The 23,365-nt window shown below is 41.6% G+C and overlaps 1 protein-coding gene across 2 annotated transcripts in view; it reads right to left on the bottom strand.

Moving 5' to 3' along the window:
* Positions 1 to 9,593: 9,593 nt before the first annotated feature.
* Positions 9,594 to 23,365, bottom strand: part of col4a5 (collagen, type IV, alpha 5 (Alport syndrome)) — an 89,342-nt gene continuing 75,570 nt past the window's right edge. Inside the window, exons 33-50 of one of the 2 annotated variants that reach the window (XM_020044242.3) lie at positions 21,670 to 21,759; positions 21,192 to 21,331; positions 20,752 to 20,878; positions 19,522 to 19,701; positions 19,289 to 19,339; positions 18,996 to 19,181; positions 16,111 to 16,119; positions 14,862 to 14,870; positions 14,286 to 14,419; positions 14,056 to 14,128; positions 13,854 to 13,925; positions 13,611 to 13,739; positions 13,352 to 13,450; positions 12,811 to 13,023; positions 11,891 to 12,068; positions 11,689 to 11,803; positions 11,404 to 11,576; positions 9,594 to 11,198 (exon numbers count right to left, since the gene is read on the bottom strand). In XM_020044242.3, coding sequence (XP_019899801.2) covers positions 11,117 to 11,198; positions 11,404 to 11,576; positions 11,689 to 11,803; positions 11,891 to 12,068; positions 12,811 to 13,023; positions 13,352 to 13,450; positions 13,611 to 13,739; positions 13,854 to 13,925; positions 14,056 to 14,128; positions 14,286 to 14,419; positions 14,862 to 14,870; positions 16,111 to 16,119; positions 18,996 to 19,181; positions 19,289 to 19,339; positions 19,522 to 19,701; positions 20,752 to 20,878; positions 21,192 to 21,331; positions 21,670 to 21,759 — 2,060 coding nt within the window. In that variant the 3' untranslated portion in view covers positions 9,594 to 11,116. The remainder of the gene's footprint in view (positions 11,199 to 11,403; positions 11,577 to 11,688; positions 11,804 to 11,890; positions 12,069 to 12,810; positions 13,024 to 13,351; positions 13,451 to 13,610; positions 13,740 to 13,853; positions 13,926 to 14,055; positions 14,129 to 14,285; positions 14,420 to 14,861; positions 14,871 to 16,110; positions 16,120 to 18,995; positions 19,182 to 19,288; positions 19,340 to 19,521; positions 19,702 to 20,751; positions 20,879 to 21,191; positions 21,332 to 21,669; positions 21,760 to 23,365) is intronic. The other variant, XM_013132550.4, reaches the window with a different exon arrangement.

Here is a 23,365-nt window from a genome sequence, read left to right as displayed (position 1 = left end):
ACTCTATAGTAGACGAGTTGCAATATTGAAAGGAGCATTAGCTTTTTTTGGTTCCCTGTCCGATCTGATCAGAGCGTGCTATGGGAAATCTGCGTTCGTGTAGTTTTCACATTGAAGTCTACAGTCAATCTCACATGGACATCAGGCAGGGATGCACGCACCTTGGATGCAAAATAATGTAGGGACCAATACAACTAGCTTATACTGGCTGGTAGTATTGTCCGCATGGGGTTGTTTCCGGCATACTGCTAATTAAAACCAGAAACAAAACAAAGATGTTTTCAATATTCTTGTTGAATGACGAACAGTAGAGATTGTAAGGTTTAAGTAATTAACTCCAAACACACTACGGGGTTAGCATATATAAGTAAGCAGTTACTCTATTGTAATTGCCAACTAAAAGTGAAATAGCTGGTGAAGTTGTTTGTTTTGCTGATTCCGTTGCAAATATAGAGCATCAGCATGGGTTTGTTTCCGGGCATACTGCAAATTCAGCACACTCTTGCACTTTCAATCGCCAATGTCAGTAAAGCAGGACATGGGCAAACATATATCTTTATCGTGTATTGCATGTTCAAGGGGATTGCATGTGGTAAATGTTTGTAATTTCCTAATGAATAAGGAATATGATTTCATTTTCCGTAATGGTACCCGTTCAGCATTTATAAATGTTGGTAGCCTAACTCTTTTGTGAATGGTCATTAGATTTACAGTTTAATTTAGGTAATTACATACACTGATAAACCAAAACATTATGACCACCTAATATGCTGTTGGTCCTCCACGTGCCGCAAAAAAATACCCCTGATGATGTGCTGTGGTATCTGGCACCAAGACGTTAGCAGCAGATCCTTCAAGTCCTGTAAATTGCTAGGTGGAGCCGTCGTGGATCTGACTTGTTGGTCCAGTACATCCCACAGACACTCAATCGGATTGAGATCTGGGGAATTTGGAGGCCAGGGCAACATCTTGAACCCTTCATCATGTTCCTCAAAGCATTCCAGAACAATGTGAGACAGGGTGCATTATCCTGCTGAACGAGGTTATGCCATCGGAATATTGCTATAAAGGAGTGCACCTGGTCTGCAACAATGTTTGCAGTAGGTATGTGGCACGTGACAAATTGAAGACAAAATGAATGCCCTGACCCAGGGTTTCCCAGCAGGATATTGCGCAGGGCATCAAACTTCCTCCACCAGCTTGTCTTCGCAGTGTACATCCTGATGCCTTCACTTCTCCAGGTAAACGGCGCACACATATTGTGCGGTCCACGTGATGTAAAAGAAAACGGGACTCATCGGACCAGGCAACCTTTTACTGCTCCAAGGTCCAGTTCCAATGCATGCGTACCCATTGTAAGTGCTTTCATCTATGGAAATGGGTCATCATGGACACTGACCGGTCTGCGGCTAGGCAGGCAGCAGGCTGTGATGGGCTGTTAGTGCTGTCGCAATTATTACATAAATCGTAATAATCTGATCGTGATTATTTGAGCCAGATCGTTATTATTTTTATGACAGCAGTTGTTTTGCGCAATATTTTGATTCCAAAACTGGCAAGTGAATTTACGCTCATGTTATAATTGTCTCAACAAATCCTATGCGAATTATGTTCGTCTCCATCAGTTAGGATGTCTAGTCCAGGGGTGCAGAAGAGCGTTTGACAGCTCTGCGGAAAGTTATTTTCTAAAAGTCTGCTTTTTAATTTCAATATGTTTAAATACAGTTTAAAATTGTTTCGCATTGCAACATTATTATTTAATAGACAACTCATTTGACAAACTCGCAAATCTGTCGCATCAACTTTGATCGACAAAAGAAAAAAAAACTGAAGTGTGTAGTTATTTTTGTATGTCGAGTTTTGTTATTTCCATCCATATATTTTAATTACATAATGCACATTAGAATGCATGTACAAAAATATCTGTCCTATTGTATATTAATGTTTGAAAATAAAATGAATAATCCTTGTACATTTTTAACTGAATTCATCCACCGAGGCCTACATAATAGTTTTAGAATAAACTATTTAAAATAACGAGGCTATAATTTTATGTGCAACAGAGCGAAGTGAAACGTCACGATGCGCAGGAAAATGTAGGGTGACTTGGGTGACCCCCCCCCCCCTAACGGAAATCACAAAAAAGCAACATTTCGTGAGATTTGTATATGAACACATTGTTTATAGTCAGAGAAATAAATGTAGAAAAAATATATTGGGCAGAATGATTCTTAATCAAATGCCAAATTATTTAAATGGGTCGTTTCACCCCAATATCGGGGCAAAATAATAAAATCTTGATCACAGTATTTGATAAGTGAGTTAACAAAACCAGTTTTAACCATGATATCGCACATTCCAGTATCCAACGGCAAAAGGGCATTTATTACAATTTCAAATAATTTTTGATGACTCATTTTAAATATGTTTTTTTAACCATGCGAAAGTTAAGTTACAAACAATTAATCAATAATATTGATAATATTTCGTGAATATTCCGGAGCGATGCGTACAGTGGAATTCACTATTCGATTCACCCCCCCCCCCCCCCCCCCCCCCCAAATAATAATTAGCTAATGTAATCATAATCATAACTCAACTCAACAAAATGCCATTATTATTACTACCGGTTCTAGTATTATTGTTTACTGCATTTCTGCGTGGTGTTTGTCGAAGTGGTGTTCCCACACACCAGCAGACTGATGTGGGTAGGTAGCCTACAATCAATGTCAAGCACTGTACTGGCTCGTTATTTCATTTTTTTCAGTTGTATAAAAAAGTGGGAAATAGAATGTAATATGAGTGTTACGTAGGCTATGTCGCTGTGGATTGTTATAGTTTTAAAGACAACGTCAATACGTCGTTTTGCGCTGTATTGTGGAATTTAATAACATTTTGCTAAAAAGTGTCAGTAATTGAATGCGGAAATAAACGTTTTTGGTGAAAACGGGCCGATTTGCGAGTGCTGATCAATCAGCCGTCACTAACGTTAGCTGTCATGGCTAACTTACCTTGAAAGTTAATTATAGCCACACATTCACCCATGGTGCCCACGGGTGTTAACATTAACATTCATGTTTTTATAACGTTGTATTTGCCAGAAAGCCCACGTGAAATCTGTGTAAAGTGTCAATCATTTATGTAGCGTATATGTTTTCATGTGTAATTTGTGTAGACATTAGTATTTTTTTTTTTATTGTATATTCGTATAGTATACTGTATAGATTTACTTGCTTATGATAAATAGCATTATTAGTGTTTGTTTGATTAATGTACTAGCAGTTTTATTTCAGTCTGCTTTCATATTTATTTCATGTTCACTCTGGTGTGTTCAGAGTAAAGAGAGGGAGAGAGAGCATGAGGATGCCAACAGGGCAGGAAGAACAGGTGACATGGAGGTGAGTGAGAAAAGCAGCAAATATTCACGACTGATATTATGTTGTCGTGTTTATGTTGTTGTTGTTATAATTAATTTTGGCACGACTGAGGTTAGGTTTAGGCACAGGTTTTTCTGAAGTCAGGGTTAGGGTGGGGGGCAGGAGAATATTCTGTCTTTGGACTGGGGTAACCAACTAACTACAGGTCAGTTGTAATGATGGTCCTGGAACAACATTAATTATGATGTCCATATTTCGCCCCAAATATGGCACCTCTGCATGTATTATTATAATATTATTAGGCTTACATTATAATAGTGGCATAAAATGAACAATGTAGACAATTCAATCGTTAATTGCATGTATTTCTGCTATTGCATTACGCAATAGCAGAATTACCCTGGCAATAATAATGTTGTTTGGAATGACAGGTTACCTGTCATCACGTTAATGCATGACATTCATAGAGTTGGAACTAACTTACACCACAAGGCTTTCAAATGCTTTTGTGTTAAAATATTTTAAGCCTAGTTTAGTTTTTGGAAATCTTAATTTTCTCTTGTGAAACCACCTTTCATTACACCACAGAAAAGTTTAAGTTACAGTAAAGTTTTACTTTATTTTGTTAATTTTTACATGACAGAATACTGATAAAGATTGTTGGTAAACAGTAAAATGTACCTATTTTGGGGAGTTATTTAGTTAATCATTTGTCTCTATATTAAATTACAGTTCACAAGGAATGTTGATAGGTGCTCCCTGCACTTTATTCTTAAATGTAATGTTTAAATGTTCTGTTTTCTAGTATTTAAATGAAATTTCTTTCAAACGCCTTTAAAGAATGTTTCGTGTTGGTGTTTGTGCTACTTTAAATTTTGACAGTAACATTTTCATTTTTGAGGCTAATGTATATCGGTCCCAAATATCGGTCATTGGTCTCCTTGATCACTCATAGTCAGTATCAGAATCGGCCCTGAATTAACCATATTGGTCCACCCCCTAGTCCTCACTGCTGACCGGGAGCCTTGTTTCAGAGATGCTCTGACCCTGTCATCTGGTCATAACAATTTGTCCCTTGTCAAAGTCGCTCAGGTCTTTAATAATGCCCATTTCTCCTGCATCCAACACGTTGACAACAGGAACCGATTGTTCACTTACCATCTAATCTACCCAGACCTTGACATCTTTTCTGTTCTTTTTTGGGGATTCCTGTTCAATTCCTTCTTTGTTATGCCTTCATTCACATCCAATTGGTGATATCTACATAGATAACATTTGAAAAACAGGCCCTGAATATACAGATATTGACAACATGAGAGATCTGTTGGTTCATGATCAATTATACTTCTCAAGTGCTTTACCAAGTCTTATTGTCTGGTTTAGTTTGTCTGGAACTATAACATCACACAATTTGCTTGTCACAACCTGCAACTACCCATCCACGGGACACACACTAACTAACCTGTGGAGGTGTTTTATAAGAGCATGTCTCAGATGTCCAATGTGTAGACACTGCTTTTACCTCTCCTCACGAGCACTGTGATTCCAACGTGTATTGGTAAGCATGTAAGCGCAAATTCAAACACTTGATTCTGATTTAAGAATTCGCAACAAATAAGACCTCAGATTAGGTTGTGACATGTAAAAAGATGGGATCTCCTTTATTTTCTATGTCATCTGGGAACCACTGACCTCTAACTCATTGAAAGAAGCACAGAGTTTTGGAGTGGGACTCCGTAGCTCTTTAATTCACGGTTGACAGTTTCTATTTGTCTTGATGTGACTAGCATTGTCTTGATGGCCAGTTACTTGAGGGCCACAGCAAAAGAAACTGTTCAGGTGGTACTTTTTAAAATAAATTCTAAATCTGTGCTGCCAACCTCCAGCTTAAGGTTCTTTCTTGGAAGAGTGGCTGTCCGGAGTGGGAGCAAAAGTCCACAAAGAGCATCCTTGTGTAAAGCTTTAGGCTGTTCTAGTGTGTATGTGTACCTCATTGGCATGCTGTTGGGAGATGGGTCTTCCTCTGCCGTGCTGAAAGATTGATCTCCACAGGGACCGAAAGGATGGAGTTCAAATGTGTTTATGTTTTTGTGTATTTCTTTTACTACACCTAGAATCCCTAGAAATGGAGCGATCAGATTCTATAATAAGAGGGTGACATCTGAGATGATGGGATCTCCCTTCCTTACTATGTCATTGGGGAACCAGTGACCTCTTACTCACTTCATCAACCCATGGTATCATCCGTAGAGCAAGCTGAAGATGATAGTCCCAGTGTGAAAGCGCGTGTGTCATGAGGGGAGAGGGGGCGGGAGTGTCTCTTCCTGGAAAATGTTCTCTGTGACAGGGAGACGAGGCTCCCTCTGGTCTGTTGACAGACCGACCTCCACAGGGGCTCTGCATGAATTGAAGAGTGAAGTGTGTTCGGGTGTCTCTGTGTGTGTGTAAAAGGGTAGTATGAGTGGCAGAGGGAATTTCAACGCTAGCATTTGATCGGTAGTGTTTCATTACCACTGGTGTAATGAGCATTCGGCACTGGAATTCACACACAAATGCTCTCCAGCAATCATCCCTTTCCTGAATGTGTGTTTATGCTTCTTCTGCCATGAGGATTGTAAGGTCAGTTCACGGAGTGGACATTTACCTCTCAGCCTGTCTCTGGTCATTTCCAGTCGATATCTCTGTCATTTTCAGTCATATCTTCGGACAGTCCCCAGAGCCTGTGAAGTGGGAGACCCTCGGCCTGTGTGTGAGTAAGGGCTCACCCGAGAGAAGCTGACTCTTCCTCTTGTGCTTGCATCCATGTTTCTGTGAATACATAAGTGTGTGTGTGTGTTTCCTTGATGTGTCCCTCTCAACACTGATTCCCCCTGTGTGAATGTGTGTGACTTACAGGGTCAGGGGTTAGAGTTTAGATTCTGGATTGTTGTTCAGAGATTAAGGTTAGGATGGGTTTTAGAGAGGTTACTCAAAACTCAATTACTGGTGCTCACATAGTAAAACCAAAGTCTGTGTGTTTTGTGTGCCTTTTGGCTTCATGTGAAGGTTAATTCAACTAAAAACATCCTCCATTACCTTGGTAGCCTGTAAGATCAAGAATTTGACTGTTGAAAGTTCAAAACTAAATTCTGTTACATAGTCTATTATGAATAACTAGTATTACTATTAATGTTGGCCTTGTTGGCAAACCACAATTATGTCTCTATGATCAAAGCAAAAACAACCATAGTTCTGTGCTGATCCCTCACCTTCCTCAAGATCATTGATGCCCCACGGGGTGAGATCTTGCATGGAGCCCCAGACCGAGGGAGATTGACAATCATCTTGAACTTCTTCCATTTTCTAATAATTGCGCCAACAGTTGTTGCCTTCTCACCAAGCTGCTTGCCTATTGTCCTGTAGCTCATCCCAGTCTTGTGCAGGTCTACAATTTTATCCCTGATGTCCTTACACAGCTCTCTGGTCTTGGCCATTTTGGAGAGGTTGGAGTCTGTTTGATTGAGTGTGTGGACAGGTGTCTTTTATACAGGTAACAAGTTCAAACATGTGCAGTTAATACAGGTAATGAGTGGAGAATAGGAGGGCTTCTTAAAGAAAAGCTAACATGTCTGTGAGAGCCGGAATTCTTACTGGTTGGTAGGTGATCAAATACTTATGTCATGCAATAAAATGCTAATTAATTATTTAAAAATCATACAATGTGATTTTCTGGATTTTTGTTTTAGATTCCGTCTCTCACAGTTAAAGTGTACCTATGATAAAAATGACAGACCTCTACATGCTTTGTAAGTAGTAAAACCTGCGAAGTGTATCAAATACTTGTTCTCCCCACTGTAGTTTTGAAAATATAAATTTTTTACAATATTGGGGCAGTACCAAAAAACGGCAGCGCCCCCTAGTCCACACATTTGAACCCTTCTGTTCCTCACTCAAAACCTTCCGTTTCAACTTTTTTGGAAAGGAAAGAAAAAGGTGCAGTGGTCTCTTAATTGTTTCCGGAGCTGTATATAAAGAACAGTTATTGAAGCAGTATAAAAAGCTGTTAAGTGATATGCTCATTATCCTTTATGCTCACTTTCTACTTAGTATTAGTTGTTTACATTTTGACTGGAGAATATGTTCAACAAATAAATACAGAAACCTATTCCAAACTCTCAACCCACCAGTTGAGAACAAGTGACTGCCGATTGACCACTGTGGTATGTATGGAGTTCCTGAGTCATTACTCCCTCTAGTGGTTACTTCGAGAAATTAATCTTTAGTTTTCCCCATAGAAAAGTGGCATATCCCCATGTTACTGCCTACAAAGTTAATCGAATTCAGGCTGGTCTCATACAAGAGAGTACATATAAATGTTTGACAGAATACTCATTAAGATGTAATATTAGGGTACAGGCCGGCCGCTAGGGGCAGTGATGAGCACATTTATAGTTAGAGTGGATTTTTGAAAGAGCATTGTGGTCTTATACATTACCGTTCAAAAGTTTGGGGTCACTTAGAATTTCCTTGTTTTCCATGAAAACATACATGAAGTGAGTTTGAATAGGATATATAGCAAAATGAATCGGTAATATAGTAATTCACAAGGTTAGACATTTTATATTTGAATTTAATTAATTATTGTGTCCTTCCATCTTTGCTTTGGTCAAAGAAATCTCAATTTGCAGCAATTACAGCCAAACAGATTTTTGGCATTCTAGTTGTCAATTTGTTGAGGTAACCTGAAGAGATTTCACCCCATGCTTCCTGAATTACCTCCCAAAAGTTGAATTGGCTTGATTGGCACTTCTTACGTAGCATACGTAAGCTTCTCCCACAACAGCTCAATAGGGTTGCAATCCTCTGACTGTACTAGCCACTCCATTATAGACAGAATACCAGCTGACTGCTTCTTCCCTAAATAGTTCTTACATAGTTTGGAGCTGTGCTTTGGGTCATTGTTCTGTTGTAGGAGGAACAATGACCCAAATCAAGCGCAGTGATAGCTTCCTTTCTAAAGATCCTTTTTACCCTGTACAAATCACCACCACCTAAGTACTCCCAGACCATCACACTGCCTCCACTATGCCTGACAGATGGCATCAAGCACTCCTTCAGCATCTGGGTCTCACAAATGGTCTTGTTTGTGATCCAAACACATAAAAGTTAGATTTTTCTGTTCATAACACTTTTTTCCAATCTTACTCTGTCCAGTGTCAATGTTCATTTGACCAGCTTGGCCAGTCAGAGATTTGGCTTTTTCTTTGCCACTCTGCCTGGAAGGCCAGCATCCTGGAGTTGCCTCTTCACTCTTGATGTTGAAACTGGTGTTTTCCGTATATTATTTAATGAAACTGCCTGTTCAGGTGAGGTGTCTGTTTAATTTGTCTTTTTAGTTGTGCACTTTGGCCTCCCAGTCCTCTTTCTGTTCTGGTCAGAATATTCTCAGAAGGGAGTAGTAGTCAGTGGGGTTTGAAATGTTTCCTGGCAGTTTCTCCCATGGAATAGCCTTCTTTTCTCAGAGAAAGAATAGACTGATGAGTTTAAGAAGAAAGTTATTTGTTTCTGGCTATTTTGAGCCTGTAATCGAACCCACAATTGCTGATGCTACAACTAGTGCTCAACTAGTCTAAAGAAGGACAGTTTTATTTCTTCTTTAATCACCACAGCAGTTTTCAGATGTGCTAACATAATTGCAGAAGGGTTTTCTAATGATCACACAGCCTTTTAAAAAATAAACTTGGATTAGGAAACACAACGTGCCATTGGAACACAGGACTGATGGTTGCTGATAATGGGCCTATGTACGCCTATCTAGATATTCCATAAAAAATCAGCTATTTCCAGTTACAATAGTCCTCAACAACATTAACAATGTCTACAATGTCTATCTGATCAATTTGATGTTATTTAAATGGACACAATTTTGCGGACACTTCAAAGTTTTCAAAAGAAAAGCACATTTTCTTTAGAAAACTTTTAAGTGTCCGCAAAAGTTTTGAATGGTAGTGTACGTTAAATGTAATTCATAACATATCACACGGTTTAGCAAATTCGTGACATATGTTTTAGTCATGGAAGCTTGGTTGTGTATGATTCAAGTTTATTGTGTTAACTGCATGCATGTTGCGGACAATGCAGAGAAACACAACAGTGAAAGTGCTGCAACAGGGCGCTGGAGTGTGAACTGAAAGGGTGCATTTGGGAAAGCTTGGGGGGAAACGTTTCCACACAAAATGATGGACATTGGATTTATTTTCAGTCTTAAAAGTTTATAACAACTTCTGGATAACATAACACGAAAACAAAAAAAAACAAAATAATAAACATTTTTCGCGTGATGACAGTACAATTAAAAAATGTAGCTTGGAAAAACAATAACATCACAGGATAAATCATTCCCCCACAACTCTCCTCTTTGACCGTAGAAGAGTATAGCAAAATAGTATCCTATTCTCAGAGAACATGACATTAGGTACTTAACATTATGTACCTAACAAACACTAGTTCATAGTGGGACAACCTAGACCAGTGTAAAGATGTGAAATCATTACAACAATATACATTTTCAGGAGTGGATTTCATTATCAACCTATTGTGGCATTAAATTGGGTATTTTTCTAATCCTCCATTCAACCATTCAATAATAGATTACTAGTAAAAATCAATTACAAAAACTTGACTAATTGGCATTATCATACACATTAAGTACCTCATAATGGAATAAGTTTTTTTTCCTGGTTGACAGGGAAACTGATTTGTTGTCACGACAAAGGTCTGTCATTTTGTGAAATGTGAAAAAAGATTACCTTTTGCAGAGAAAAATTATGAATTATGAAAAAACCTCCTGTCCACTGCCAAATAAAGTTTATATATTTTTTCTTTCTTTTTTAATATATATATATTTATATATATAAAATACTGTTTCATTTATAGATGCCATACTTTGTACAATATCTGTGAGCAAGTGAATGAGAGTGTCTGTGAATGAACGAATGCAAGAATCAATGAAATAAGTGAAGCCAAGTGAACAAACAAAAATAACCCAGAAATTGATAATATAACGAAGTACCTGTTTTATGTCACTAAAAAGGTGTTTCACATAATATACACATTGAATTTCTTACAAAAAAGTTGAAAGAGGCCTAGCGTTAACAGGCTGGGAGAAACACAAGAGTGTTAGTACCACCAAGAAGAACAAAACAAAATAAAAGAATGATGGAAAGATTGGTTTGAAAATAAAAGCCTAGAAAGCTCATCAGTGCGTCTCTTCTCTTTGATGTTCCGAGGTCAAAGTGCCGATTTGGTAATGTGGAAACAACTCCACTCCATAGAAAGAAAAAAGAAAAAAAGGAAGAAAAAGAGCACATCTGTTTAAAAACAAAATGTTTGATCCATCTGTACTGTACCAAAATTCTAACTTGATAAAAATAAAATTATAAAGACATCTCTTCAAATGAGAGAAAATAAAATGAAAACAAAATGCACTTCGTCACTCGTCCGCAATGGCACTTTTTCGGATTTTTCTGTTTGACATACTTGAGGTAAGAAGGAAGAAAATACTAAATAGATTCATTTTTTAAAAGTTTTTTTTCTTTTGTTGCTGTGTTGCACAGTAGCACCAGTTATGTTGTCGTTTCCAGAAGACACTGTGGCGTTGGAACACCCACAGTATCGTCACGTAGACGTTCTCATCATCGCCGTGGCCGGTGGTTATGGTTGTTCCCGGTGGTCCACGGCAACGGGTTTGCGCCGCGCTGTTACGTCCTCTTCATGCACACCACGCAGCGGCTAACACGTGTCCGCAGGTTGCCCGCCTTCAGTGTTTCTGACTGTGGCTTCCTGTAAGTAGTCAGGGGTTAAAGGTCAGGGTTTAGCATCACTGAATGGGCACAGAGTACATCTAATATGATGAGCTGTCAAGTTCAATTCCAGTGTTGTTGCTTCCCACGTTGTTTCTTATTAATATGGATCAAGCAATTAACCCAATGACCAGTCAATCAATGTTCAAATTACCAATCAGCCAGTTACGGATGTTCTGTCATACCTGAACATTTCGGATTGGTCGACGGTGGCCAACCAGAAACTGTAAGAGTTGCCGTAGTAGTTGCAGGTGCCCCGTCCGTGACACTCGATGAATGGAGCGCTCCGGAACTCTTCTAGACAGGAGCCGGGCGAGGCTAGGGCCTGACCCGAACCCTCAGCGCCGGCACTGGTGTGCTGTTGGTGAGAGACGGAGGGAGAAGAGGGCGAGGTAGAGCAATATAGATGAATTGTGTAGTGTGAGTTAAAAAGACTACTTTGAAATAGGTGTGTGTGTGTGTGTGTGTACCATCATGAAGGAGTATCCGATCCACAGAGTTTCCCACTGTTGTGGGCAGTTGGGGATCTGAATAGTCTGACTGTGTATGGCAATCACCATGGCAGGGGCCTCACACACCGCGCACCTAAAATACACGCACCACGAATGGTTATAAATGCACGCTTTCCACACCTCCATCCCACCCCCCTCTGTCCCACCCTTTCCCCCTCACCTGCTGATGTAAGGTTTTATGGCGTCTCCGGTGATGGGGGCCATGTTCATGGGCATGGGCGTGGGCGTGGACAACCAGTAGGAGTAGTCGTTGCGGGAGGCGAAGTTACATACATTGTTTATGTTGCAGAACATGAATGGCATGGTGCTGAACCGACGCAGACAACTGCCAGCAGTACCTAGATGAGAAGGAGCGGGGTGTTGAACCATTGGGGTTTTCATGTTATTTTTAGCATTGGTGTGGAGCAATAATAGTTAACTGTTTGGCTAAAGGGGCAGGACAAGATATTAGATTCAGACGCTCTAAAGATATTAGATTCAGACGCCTCTTTTTGGTTTGGCATGTGTGTGTCTCTTACCCGGGTCCTGCCCGTGTGCCTCTTTTTGGTTTGGCATGTGTGTGTTTCTTACCCAGGTCCTGCCCGTGTGCCTCTTTTTGTTTGGCATGTGTGTGTTTCTTACCCAGGTCCTGCCCGTGGGCCTCTTTTTGTTTGGCATGTGTGTGTTTCTTACCCAGGTCCTGCCCGTGTGCCTCTTTTTGTTTGGCATGTGTGTGTTTCTTACCCAGGTCCTGCCCGTGTGCCTCTTTTTGTTTGGCATGTGTGTGTTTCTTACCCAGGTCCTGCCCGTGTGCCTCTTTTTGTTTGGCATGTGTGTGTTTCTTACCCAGGTCCTGCCCGTGTGCCTCTTTTTGTTTGGCATGTGTGTGTTTCTTACCCAGGTCCTGCCCGTGGGCCTCTTTTTGTTTGGCATGTGTGTGTTTCTTACCCAGGTCCTGCCTGTGTGCCTCTTTATGTTTGGCATGTGTGTGTTTCTTACCCAGGTCCTGCCCGTGGGCCTCTTTTTGTTTGGCATGTGTGTGTTTCTTACCCAGGTCCTGCCCGTGTGCCTCTTTTTGTTTGGCATGTGTGTGTTTCTTACCCAGGTCCTGCCCGTGGGCCCTCTCGTTGCCCTGTACGTAGAGTAGAGAGTAACCATCGTAAATCAGGCTGGTTCCTTCTGGGCATATTGGGACCTCGTCGGCTTGGCTGTGTCTGGAAATCAGGAAGCCGTGGGCCACCAAAGCTGTCCCGGAAGGACCCGGAGGTCCCTGGGGACCATCTGACCCAGGGGGCCCTGGGTACCCACGCTCACCTAACGACAAAGCATTCAGAACATTGACAACTCAATTTATGGTAAAGCATTAAAGCACATCTCTGACAACTCCTTTCCCCTAAGCCCACCCCAGGGGATTCTTGGTGTATGCGGGAAGCAGCCGCTTCCAGTCACCTGTCAGCGACCCTCTTTTTAAAGGAGAACACAAAATAGTTTAATGTGCGCTGTCATTTGTTTTAACAAAACAACAAACATAAAACAGCTTCGCGATTTCAATGCGAAATGTATTTTATTGTGCGGCCCCAGTATAGAATTGTATAACATAGAAAATATGTACTTGAGGAGATCTGAAGCATGGTCGTCTTACCCGGCTGACCGGCTGGTCCTGAATCTCCCTTGCGGCCGGGGGCTCCGCTGAATCCTGGGGGGCCGTCGGGGCCGGGGGGTCCAGGCTGGCCGGGCTGACCTAAAACAGAGAGGACGACTCAGAGACATGCTATAGTATACTACAAAATGGGTGATATCTAATGACAGGGAACTGATATTAACTTTCCCTTCAAACTTAAACTGAGTACATGAAACTACCTGTAACTAGTTTTGTAAACTTCACCTCCCATCATACTGACCTGGGAGTCCATCTTGTCCACCGGGCCCCGGAGGACCCCGGACACCTGGTAGACCTGTGATTCCGGGGGGCCCCCGCTCTCCTTTCGTAACTATGGGGGCCGGAGCAACCATTGATTCACCAGGGGGTCCTGAGGTCAAAGGGGACAGGGATGTGTGAATTAGAAGTTGGTACACCATAAATGGCAGTCATGGATTATAGTGTGTACGTGCATGCATGTGTGCTTGGAATGGTGTCGACTCACCCGGTGGTCCCTGGTCACCAGGTTCACCAGGAGTACCTGATGATCCGGGAAATCCAGAATCTCCCTTTTGTCCTTGGAGTGAGAGGAAAATAAAGTGGGAGGAGCAGGGTAGGGGGTATACGTTCAACAGATACTGCCATGATGAGATAACATCCTAACGCAAATTTGGAATGGAAGTGCCGTTCTGCTATCCCAGACTAACCTGGGAATCCGGGAACGCCGGGAAGTCCACTGTCTCCCTTTTGCCCACTGGGTCCCGGAAGGCCAGGAGTACCCTGGTTACATGCCAGAGTGGAGAACATAGGGGTTACCACACACAGTCCTCAACTAACAGACAGGCTTAGTCCCATGTGTAAGTCACCACAGTATTTCAGGAAAAAGGAATTTCTAAATGTATTAAATGTCCTACAACCAAGTTGACTGATTCCTTACCGGATATCCAGCAAGTCCTGTGTCTCCCTTCGCTCCGGGGAAACCAGGCAATCCGGGAGCTCCGGAGATTCCCTTCTCGCCTTTAGTTCCGCCACTGCCGGCAGGCCCACGTACACCCTCAGGACCGGGAGGACCTTCACACACGGGTCAACGTTCAGAGGACACGGATAACACATCTCTACCTGACACTGCAGCAAAAGCTATTACACTACCTATGTCCAATATCGCGGTAGAGTAAAGACAATGTTTCAAAAATGTAGCTATTCCATCGTAGATATGTCAACATCTTCAACCATTTTCAAGGCAAAAAAGTCACACATGCATGAAACCATAATTAAATGACGCAGTGAGTGTGTTTTTGTTCTGGGGTGTATTCTTGTTTGGGTACAGTTTCTCTGTAGTCTACATGCTTTTGCTTCGCCCACTACCAGACCTGAAATGTAAGTAGCAGTTAACAAATAGAAACGGTTCAGTTATACCTTGGCCCCACCCCTAACGGAACACCAAAAGGTACAGGCAGTATTATTGGAACAGAACAACAGTGGGTATCATTGTCATCAAACCATGGAGGCTAACCTGGAAGACCTAGGGATCCCAGAATAGCCGGTATAGCAGAGCCGGGGCAGAAGAATGTGAAGGGTTTAAACAAGAAGCAAAAGTTAGCATTGAGACACCATGAATATAATATAGCCTAATGTCAGACACATGGCTAACCAAATTACTGTTTAAAGGGATAGTTTGTCATTTTTGGCTATTAGGTAGTTCTGAAAGACAGATCAACTTGTGGATGAAATGTGGATGTATCTGCATGCGGATTGAAGCAAGATACTGAAGTTATGGAGAAAGACAAGAAGCCTGTAGGAATATCAAGCCTGGAAGTCTAAGATGTCTATGTTTCGATACATTTATTTCATTCTAAAACAAAAGTGCTTTTGGCTATGAACATATACAATACAGCAAATAAGTTTGTAATTGTTTGAAAAGGAAAAGTTAAATAGGTTTGGTTGATTTATTACATTTAAGGAAAATGCTAACAATTTTGTTTGGTCTTACACTAAATAATTCTAGATTCACATTCACCCACTATTTCAAATAAGATTTTTGTTGAACACAAGCACTCAAGTTAAAAGGATTTAAATCACTGAACTTTATTTTGTTAGAAATGTGTGTGTAATTAAGTAACCAGGCATTCATACAAATTATCATCAGAAATTGTGCATGTTAAAAAATAGGTCTTGTTTATTCTGTTGACCGGTTTTAAATCTCAGTGATTCATTCTCTGCCGTATAAATGTATTTCAAGCAAAAGTTACATTCAAATAGTAAAGGTTCTTTGTAGCGTTACCATTCAGAGAAAAAGTGTTATTAGTAGGAGTAAAAGAATGGAAAAGAATCAATCCATTTAACTGTGTGGCTGGATCCGACCCACCCAAATGTTTCTGTGCATGTATTGGTTTTGAACACTTTTCAGGCTACTCTGGCTACGGGCAATGATTGTTTCTATGAGATGACAATGATAAAAGTTTTGTATAACTAAACTTGCAGACATTGTTTTCTGACGCGACAGAAGTGGCCTGTTCACTTGGCACCATGCAACTCATTTAATGAGTGTAATCTAGACATGCCCTGGAGCTTGGTTTTCACAAGCTGAGATTCCAAAATAGGTCGGATCCACAGCCACAGACTTATTGAAAATGTAAAATCCAAGGTGATTGGGCATCACTGTGGGGTTATGGGTTTGAAAACAGAAGTCACAGTGAGATTAAGCGGTTCTAGACCAGGAGAACATGCAGTAAAACAAAATGCCTGGGTACTGGAACTCTGACCTTCGGGACCTGTTCACGGACGCGCTTGTCATCAGAGAAGGCGGGGCCACACCAAAGAGTGGTGGAGCCAAGCCACGGGAAACAGGAAGTACATGTCATACCGTTGCCCTCACCCCACTCCCCATGCCTTTAACTCGGGATGACGCCTATCCTGGCACAGAGCTGGAAAATAGTACTGGACTCAACACAGGTTCATATTATACTACACATGATTCTTAGAGAGGGCACTGCACCCTAAGAATACAACTCAAGGTGGCAGACCGAGTGTTTTGTGCAAGTTGGCGCAGTAATATAGGCCAACAGCGACCCTCTTTTTAAACCAATGAAACTTGGAAATGTAATGATGTCGAATGGTGGTCTTAGTGTCAATACTGAGCCCAGCTGGTCCAGCTCTGTGCTACAGGTTTACGTTGTGACAGTTGAATTTACAAGGCTCATGCAGGACAGACAGGTGACTGACAGGCAGACCACAGTGAGCGACACACAGGCGAGCCACAGACAAATTCTCTGTCTATGTCGACTGGTTTAATGCTGTGGTCAGTGATTTCTCTTTGACCGACTATGCCGATGTCATGTAAGAAATTTTTAGTTTTGTTGATGATATTCATCGTTGTCAAAGGTATTCAGACCCCTGACCAATTCTGTCATATTAATCAATTCAAAATGGACATTGACAATGTGTACTGTTTCATGTTTTACTTAAAAATACTGAATCTAAATCAATTATTTAAAGGTGATATTGGTTTCATGTTCATTTTAACTCCCACACAGTAATATTTGCTAGAGCCACCTTTTTTTGCAATAACATCTTTATATCTTTTAGGGTATTTACCAGCTTTGCTCACAGTGTCAAAGTGATTTTGGCCTACTTTTCTTGGCAGATTTGCTCCAGGTTGTTCATGTTGTTTTGATGATGCTTATTGACTGCAATTTCCCCAAAGAATCTAAGTTCCTATCGAAGAGTTTCCTCTTAAAACCTTTTCACAAAACTGCTAAGACCAACTTTTACTAAGGAATGTGGAGAGGTCTTAAGCTATTAGAAAGGGCGGGGTTGACCCCGTTGCTATGGATGATACTGTGTTCCACGAACGAGCCTACTCACAGTGATTGGCTGAAAAGGGTCTCTGTCAGTGAATTCATCATAGCATGAATTCATGTAGAACAATGTGTCGTGTTGCAATATTGAAATAATATTGATATTAAAAATACAAATGTAGGGTAATTGTCACTGATTAAACATGAAACCAAGAATGACATACTGACTAGTCAAGATATGTTCAGCTAATTGTCAGCCACTGGCTAAAGAAATGCACGTTCATCTTTTGATGAACAATAATGAGTGCATTTATGTGTCCCATCCATAGCACCAACTACACTGGGTGGTCGAGCTATGGCCATGAAGTAGGCTTTGTTTCTCTGTAGTTGGCGAATGAGGAAACTGTATGGCTTTTCGGACAATATGGGGTCTGGTGAGAGCATTTATTGTTTGATGTAATATTCAAATGCCAGATGACTGAGATACACGTAGTTCATCTGCGCTGCAAAGCTGCCTTCACCTTGTGGCCAAGTAGCGTAGAGTTGTCACAACCTTGATGTCTGGCGTTATTGTTTGGGTTGTTTCTGTTTGTTGGTGAAGTGACAGAATCCCTGATTAGCTCTACTATGATCATAATACCCTTGTGATTAAGCCGATACCTTTTTAAAAGCTTAGTATAAATAAGTGTTTCTAAAATGTTGACCAGATTACAAGGCGGGTTGATGGCAGCAGCCTTTAGGATTATTTGTGATTTGGTCTAAGCGACTTAGGTGTCCTCTTGACTACTCTTAACTTTTCCCAGATTTAGGAGCTGGTTTTAGTGCTAAAATGCTTTGAGAAAAACTCCTAAATTTAGGAACACCTATTTTGTACCATTTTCCTTTTATGTATTGTTATTACTTTTTCTCTAACTTCTATAGAATGTTCTTTGGTCCTAATTTTCAGGTAATAATTTCCTCGTAACCGCAATTTATTTCATCTGTAATAAACATATTTCAGTTTCATGTTTTTAGCAATATTTCCCAACACTAATGTCACTTTACAATAAATGTGTTTTAAAATAAAATATCAAACAGAACAAAATGTCAATGTACTATTTGTTATTCAGTAATATGAGAGAATTATGAGAGGGGTACGAACACTTGCAAGGCACTGAATGCTTTTAAAACCCCATTCTACAATGCATACTTAGAACAATAGCAGGTTGAACTCTGGCTTGTCTGCTTCAGACAAATGTCACACAGTAAGGATATGAAGAACCAAGCAATGTACAGGACACACACATTAACAGGACACACACATTGACAGGACACACATGTCAACCCTGTGGAGAGATGGACAAATCCGGAACCATATTACCCTGCAACCAAGAAGGGGGCGGGGGGGGGCTGATAGTGAGGAGACACAGGGATGAGGGGATGGTTGAACACGGACAGATGGAACGATGAATGGATGGACGACGTGGACAACAATGTGTGGCGCACCCCAAACATTTCGTAACTGGGGGCAGTGGAGGGTGGGGGATGTTTGGTTGCCATGCAGTGGTGACACGATCGACTGGTTTGTTTCAGTGCTCAGGATGAACAGAACGGAGATGGTGGTTTCAGTGACAGTTTGTGCTCCATGATCAACAGTGATTGGCAAAAAGGATCCCTACTCATGCAAATCAATGCAATGAACATGAAGCATTCATATGTGTTGTGGGATGACCACCATTGCTGCCTGTCTTACACTTGGTCTCGATCAGTTTATTCTCAATCCATGAGACGGCTCTAAATTTAAACAATGTCCTTAAAATCAGGCAACAGTGTTGGCTAAAAGGTGATATAGTTGCTGATTCATAACATACCTGCTCTTCCAGGTGGGCCAGGAGGTCCAGGGTTACCTTTGGGACCCTGGAGGGCTAAACCTGGTGGACCAGGGGGCCCAATGCTGCCAGGGGACCCAGGAATTCCAGGGAAACCCACTTCCCCTTTCTGACCAGGGAGGCCTGGGCTACCGGAAGGACCAGGGGGACCGAAATCCCCCTTAGCACCTATGGATGGACGGCAACACCACAGGGTCAGCATTCCTCTTATTGACTCATAACCAACATCATATTATTGGTGGTGGCGACAGACAGTTAGGTGGGTGGACTCTCACCCGGTAACCCTGGGAGACCAGGAGGGCCAGGAACACCAAAACCAGGAGGACCTGTAGGAGAAGGAACATTTTGTCTTAAAATAGTTATTTAAGTATATGTTGTGGAATATTGCCAATATACCTAGGTGAAGAGCAGTTTGTAGGCTTCAGGAAATGCTAAATTCCTGAATATAATCCTTAGCCGTGGTACATTGGCCATACACCACAAACCCTTTTAAGTGACAACCATCTACCTGGGTCTCCTTTGACTCCTGCTGGTCCTGGGATTCCATCGCGTCCTGCCTGCCCTTTGTCGCCTGGCAATCCAGATTGTCCTGGGCGGCCATTCTCTCCCGGTCGGCCTGGGGGGCCACTGGGACCGGGATTACCAGGGATACCATCCTGACCCTTAGGTCCGGGAATACCAGGAGATCCTAGAAGAATTACCGGAAAGACTTCAGTAAATGGCCAGTGTTTCCAGATTTCTAATAAAAATGCTCAGTAATTAGTTACAATTTCAATGAAATAAATGCTCTTCTAAACATTTTCATTTAAATGGGAATTTCACCTGGGAGGAACCTTTGTGTGGTTAGAATTCTGTATGATGCACTTCGAGGACATATTTCAATTATAATCAAAGTTTATAATTATAGTTATTGGCTATAACTTGACTAGAAGGATCATGCTACCTGACACACCCAAGTATATCAGAATGTGTATTAAAGGGCGTTTGAGGTTGTGTGAGGTTTTGTTTTACAAAGGCTCCATGTCGTCCTAGAAACTTGTGACCAACGCTACAAAAACGTGACTAATCACCAATGGCTCCAAAGAAATCTGTCAGCTTGCGGAATATTCCGATGCTAGCCAGCAATGCCAGCCCCGCTGCTGCACAGCTGCCTCCAATTGGGATCTCGACAAAGGAGATATTTAAGAGCTCCCAAAGAGTAGCTTGGGACAAAGCCAATGCACCAGGCATGGCTGCATGTTGGACGTGGAGGAAGACCACCAGGACATGGATGATGCAGAACACACCCAACGCTCTCCAGGGCCCTAAACTCTTGTCCGGTGTCTGTTCCCTATGTCCTACCCAGTTACAATAGCTTTGACTATATATTGTTTTACCATACTACAGTATATTAATATTTCACTTTGTGTTAGCTTAGTAACATTAACTATTGCTAGTCAGTGTTAGCTGTATGTGCTCCAAGAAGATACTATTCTTAATTCTATAGCTTATTATCCATATTCGTTTTAGTGAGTAAACATGTTTTCAGCACTTTAAGTTCCATGATCAACAATCTATTTTTACATTCTAGGTACTGTGTGATATGTTTGGAATATAATATCTCAAGATCACAGTATCCAGTTAAAATACATATTGTGTATTGTGAGAATGGCACTGTATCATCATAACATTATACAGTGAGGACATTGGCCATTACCAAACTTCATTGTTAGATGGTGGCACTGCAACTGTTAGTCACCTTGGAATCCTGGGAGGCCTGATTCACCCTTGGATCCTGGAGCTCCAGGAAAGCCTGGAAGACCTGGTGATCCAGGCAGTCCTCTTGTTCCGCTTTCTCCGGGAAAACCTTGCTGACCAGGATCACCCTGAATGTGATAGAAGAAAAATCATAAGAACGAAATAGAAAAGCAGAGACATAGAGGAGCAGAGTTGAAGATCATGATCAATATTTTTTCTTATTATTCCATAGACCACAATGGACAGTGCTAGATTTACATTTTCAAATTGGAACAAATAAAAAACAATTACTTCATTGCGATTGCACTTTTCTGTATATTACAAATCTCATGTGTAATGGCCAGAATGTTTACTATGATCTTCTCACCTTGAAATATAAATATTTATATTCAAACAAAATCTCATTCAGGCATTTGTGAATGTTTCTAGAGTGTTATTTACCTTGGGCCCTGGAGGTCCTGGGATACCAAAGCCGGGGGTACCAGGGTCTCCTTTTGCTCCAGGGGGCCCCGGTACTCCTGGGTTGCCCGGGGTGCCCGACCGACCAGGAAGACCTGGTGTTCCTTTAGCTCCAGAGGGTCCTGTGACAACATCATAAATAGGATTAGGGTATTTGGCCGAATACAGATTAATCAATCAGTCAGTGGACTGTCCTGTATTTGTATGCTCCCCTTTCAACAGCAAACTGTTACAGAACCCTTTCTATAACTGAAGTAAAATGATCTAAGCATATCAAGACATGATGCTCAGGGTTAATTTTAATACTAAGAATGTGTTCAGAAACGGTGGATAGGAACCAATTTTAAGGGTTTATAGGAGTCCCCTAAATAAGACTAATTGCACGAACTGAAAATTAAGAGTACAATAAAACACAGCATTGGTAGTGGAGATGTAAGGCTTTAGGGAGTCTGACACCAACCTGGGAAACCCATTTCTCCCATGTTGCCTTTAGATCCAGGGGGTCCTGGTACACCAGGACTTCCGGGGAAACCGGGGTCTCCTTTGGGACCTGAAAATATGAAGTTCTAAGAGGTAAATAACTATACAAACTACATTTAAAGTAGTAAGTCCATATTCACTGCTTAAAAAAATTAAGGGGGCACTTAAATCACACATCGGGTCTCGATGAAGAAAATATATTATAGAACAAAATCGTTTCTGTACATTGTGTAATTCATTGAGAAGAAAATCAAAGGAAACAATTAAAATCAGAGGCTGTTCCAACTTGAGTGAATTTTATCATGTCAACTCATAATGTGACTCAGTAGTGTGTACAGCCCCCATGTGCCTGTATTCACTCCAGACAACGCCTGGGCGTGCTCCTGATGAGACGGCGGATGGTGTCCTGGGGGATCTCCTCCCAGACCTGGATCAGGGCATCAGTGAGCTCCTGGACAGTCTGTGGCACTACTTGGCGGCGTCAGATGCACCGATACATAATGTCCCAGAGGTTCTCAATTGGATTAAGATCTGGGGAACATGAGGGCCATTGAATGGAATCAATGCCTTCATCATCCAGGAACTGCCTACACACTCTGCTCACATGAGGCCGGCATTGTCCTGCACCAGGAGGAACCCAGGGCACAATACACCAGCATAAGGTCTGACGATGGGTCTGAGGACTTCATCTCAGTACCTAACAGCAGTCAGGGTACCGTTCGCTAGCATATGAAGGTCTGTGCAACCCTCCAAGAATATGCTTTCCCAGACCATCAATGACCTGCTCTCATCTGTGAAAAGAACGGGACACCAATGGCGGACCTGACAATTCTGGTGTTCTCTGGTGAATGCCAATCGAGCTGCATGGTGCTGGCCTATGAGCACAGGTCCCACTAGATGACGTTGGGCCCTGATAACACCCACATGGAGTCTGTTACTGACATTTGGGTCAGAAACATGCACACCAGTAGCCTGCTGGAGGTAATTTTGTAGGGCTTTGGCAGTGCTCCTTCTGTTCCTCCTCACACAAAATAGCAGATAGCAGTCCTGCTGCAAGGTTGATGCCCTTCTATGGCCCTGTCCAGCTCTCCTTATGTAACGGCCCATCTCCTTGTATTGCCTGTGGCCACCACCTGCAAAACCATTCCCTTTTTGGGGGTTAACTTACTGTTCCCTCTCCAGTGCACTTGTTGTCACTTTCATTTTCACCAAAACAGGTGACACGGATTCACAATTGCTTATGCTTCCTAACTGGACAGATTGATATCCCTGAAGTTGAATTGACTTGGTGTTATACTGTGACAATGTGTTCCCTTAATTGTTTTTGACCAGTGTAATATTACAGTTAACATAAAAACGACTCTATGTAATATTACATTAAAAGCGGTAAAGAATCTAGATATTATTACACAGGGACCTAGGCACAACGCATCAATGACATAATCAAGGTTTAGAGCAAGGGTTTTCAAATCTGACCCTACGAGAGCCAGAGCCTGCTGGTTTTCTGTTCTACCTCATCATTAACTGCACTGATCTGGTGCCCCAGGTTTAAAGTCCCTTGATTAGGGGATTGCAATGAAAAGTGCAACTGGCTTAACGGGCAAGATTTTAATACTCCTGATTTAGCGGATCTGACCTTTTGCATCCACTATAAACCTTTATTATTTTAAATGCTT

This window comes from Esox lucius, chromosome 24 (assembly GCF_011004845.1).
Source record: "Esox lucius isolate fEsoLuc1 chromosome 24, fEsoLuc1.pri, whole genome shotgun sequence".
Taxonomy (NCBI): Eukaryota; Metazoa; Chordata; class Actinopteri; order Esociformes; family Esocidae; genus Esox; species Esox lucius.
The sequence above is the reverse complement of the archived record's forward strand: the minus strand, read 5'-3'. Positions and strand labels throughout refer to the sequence as shown.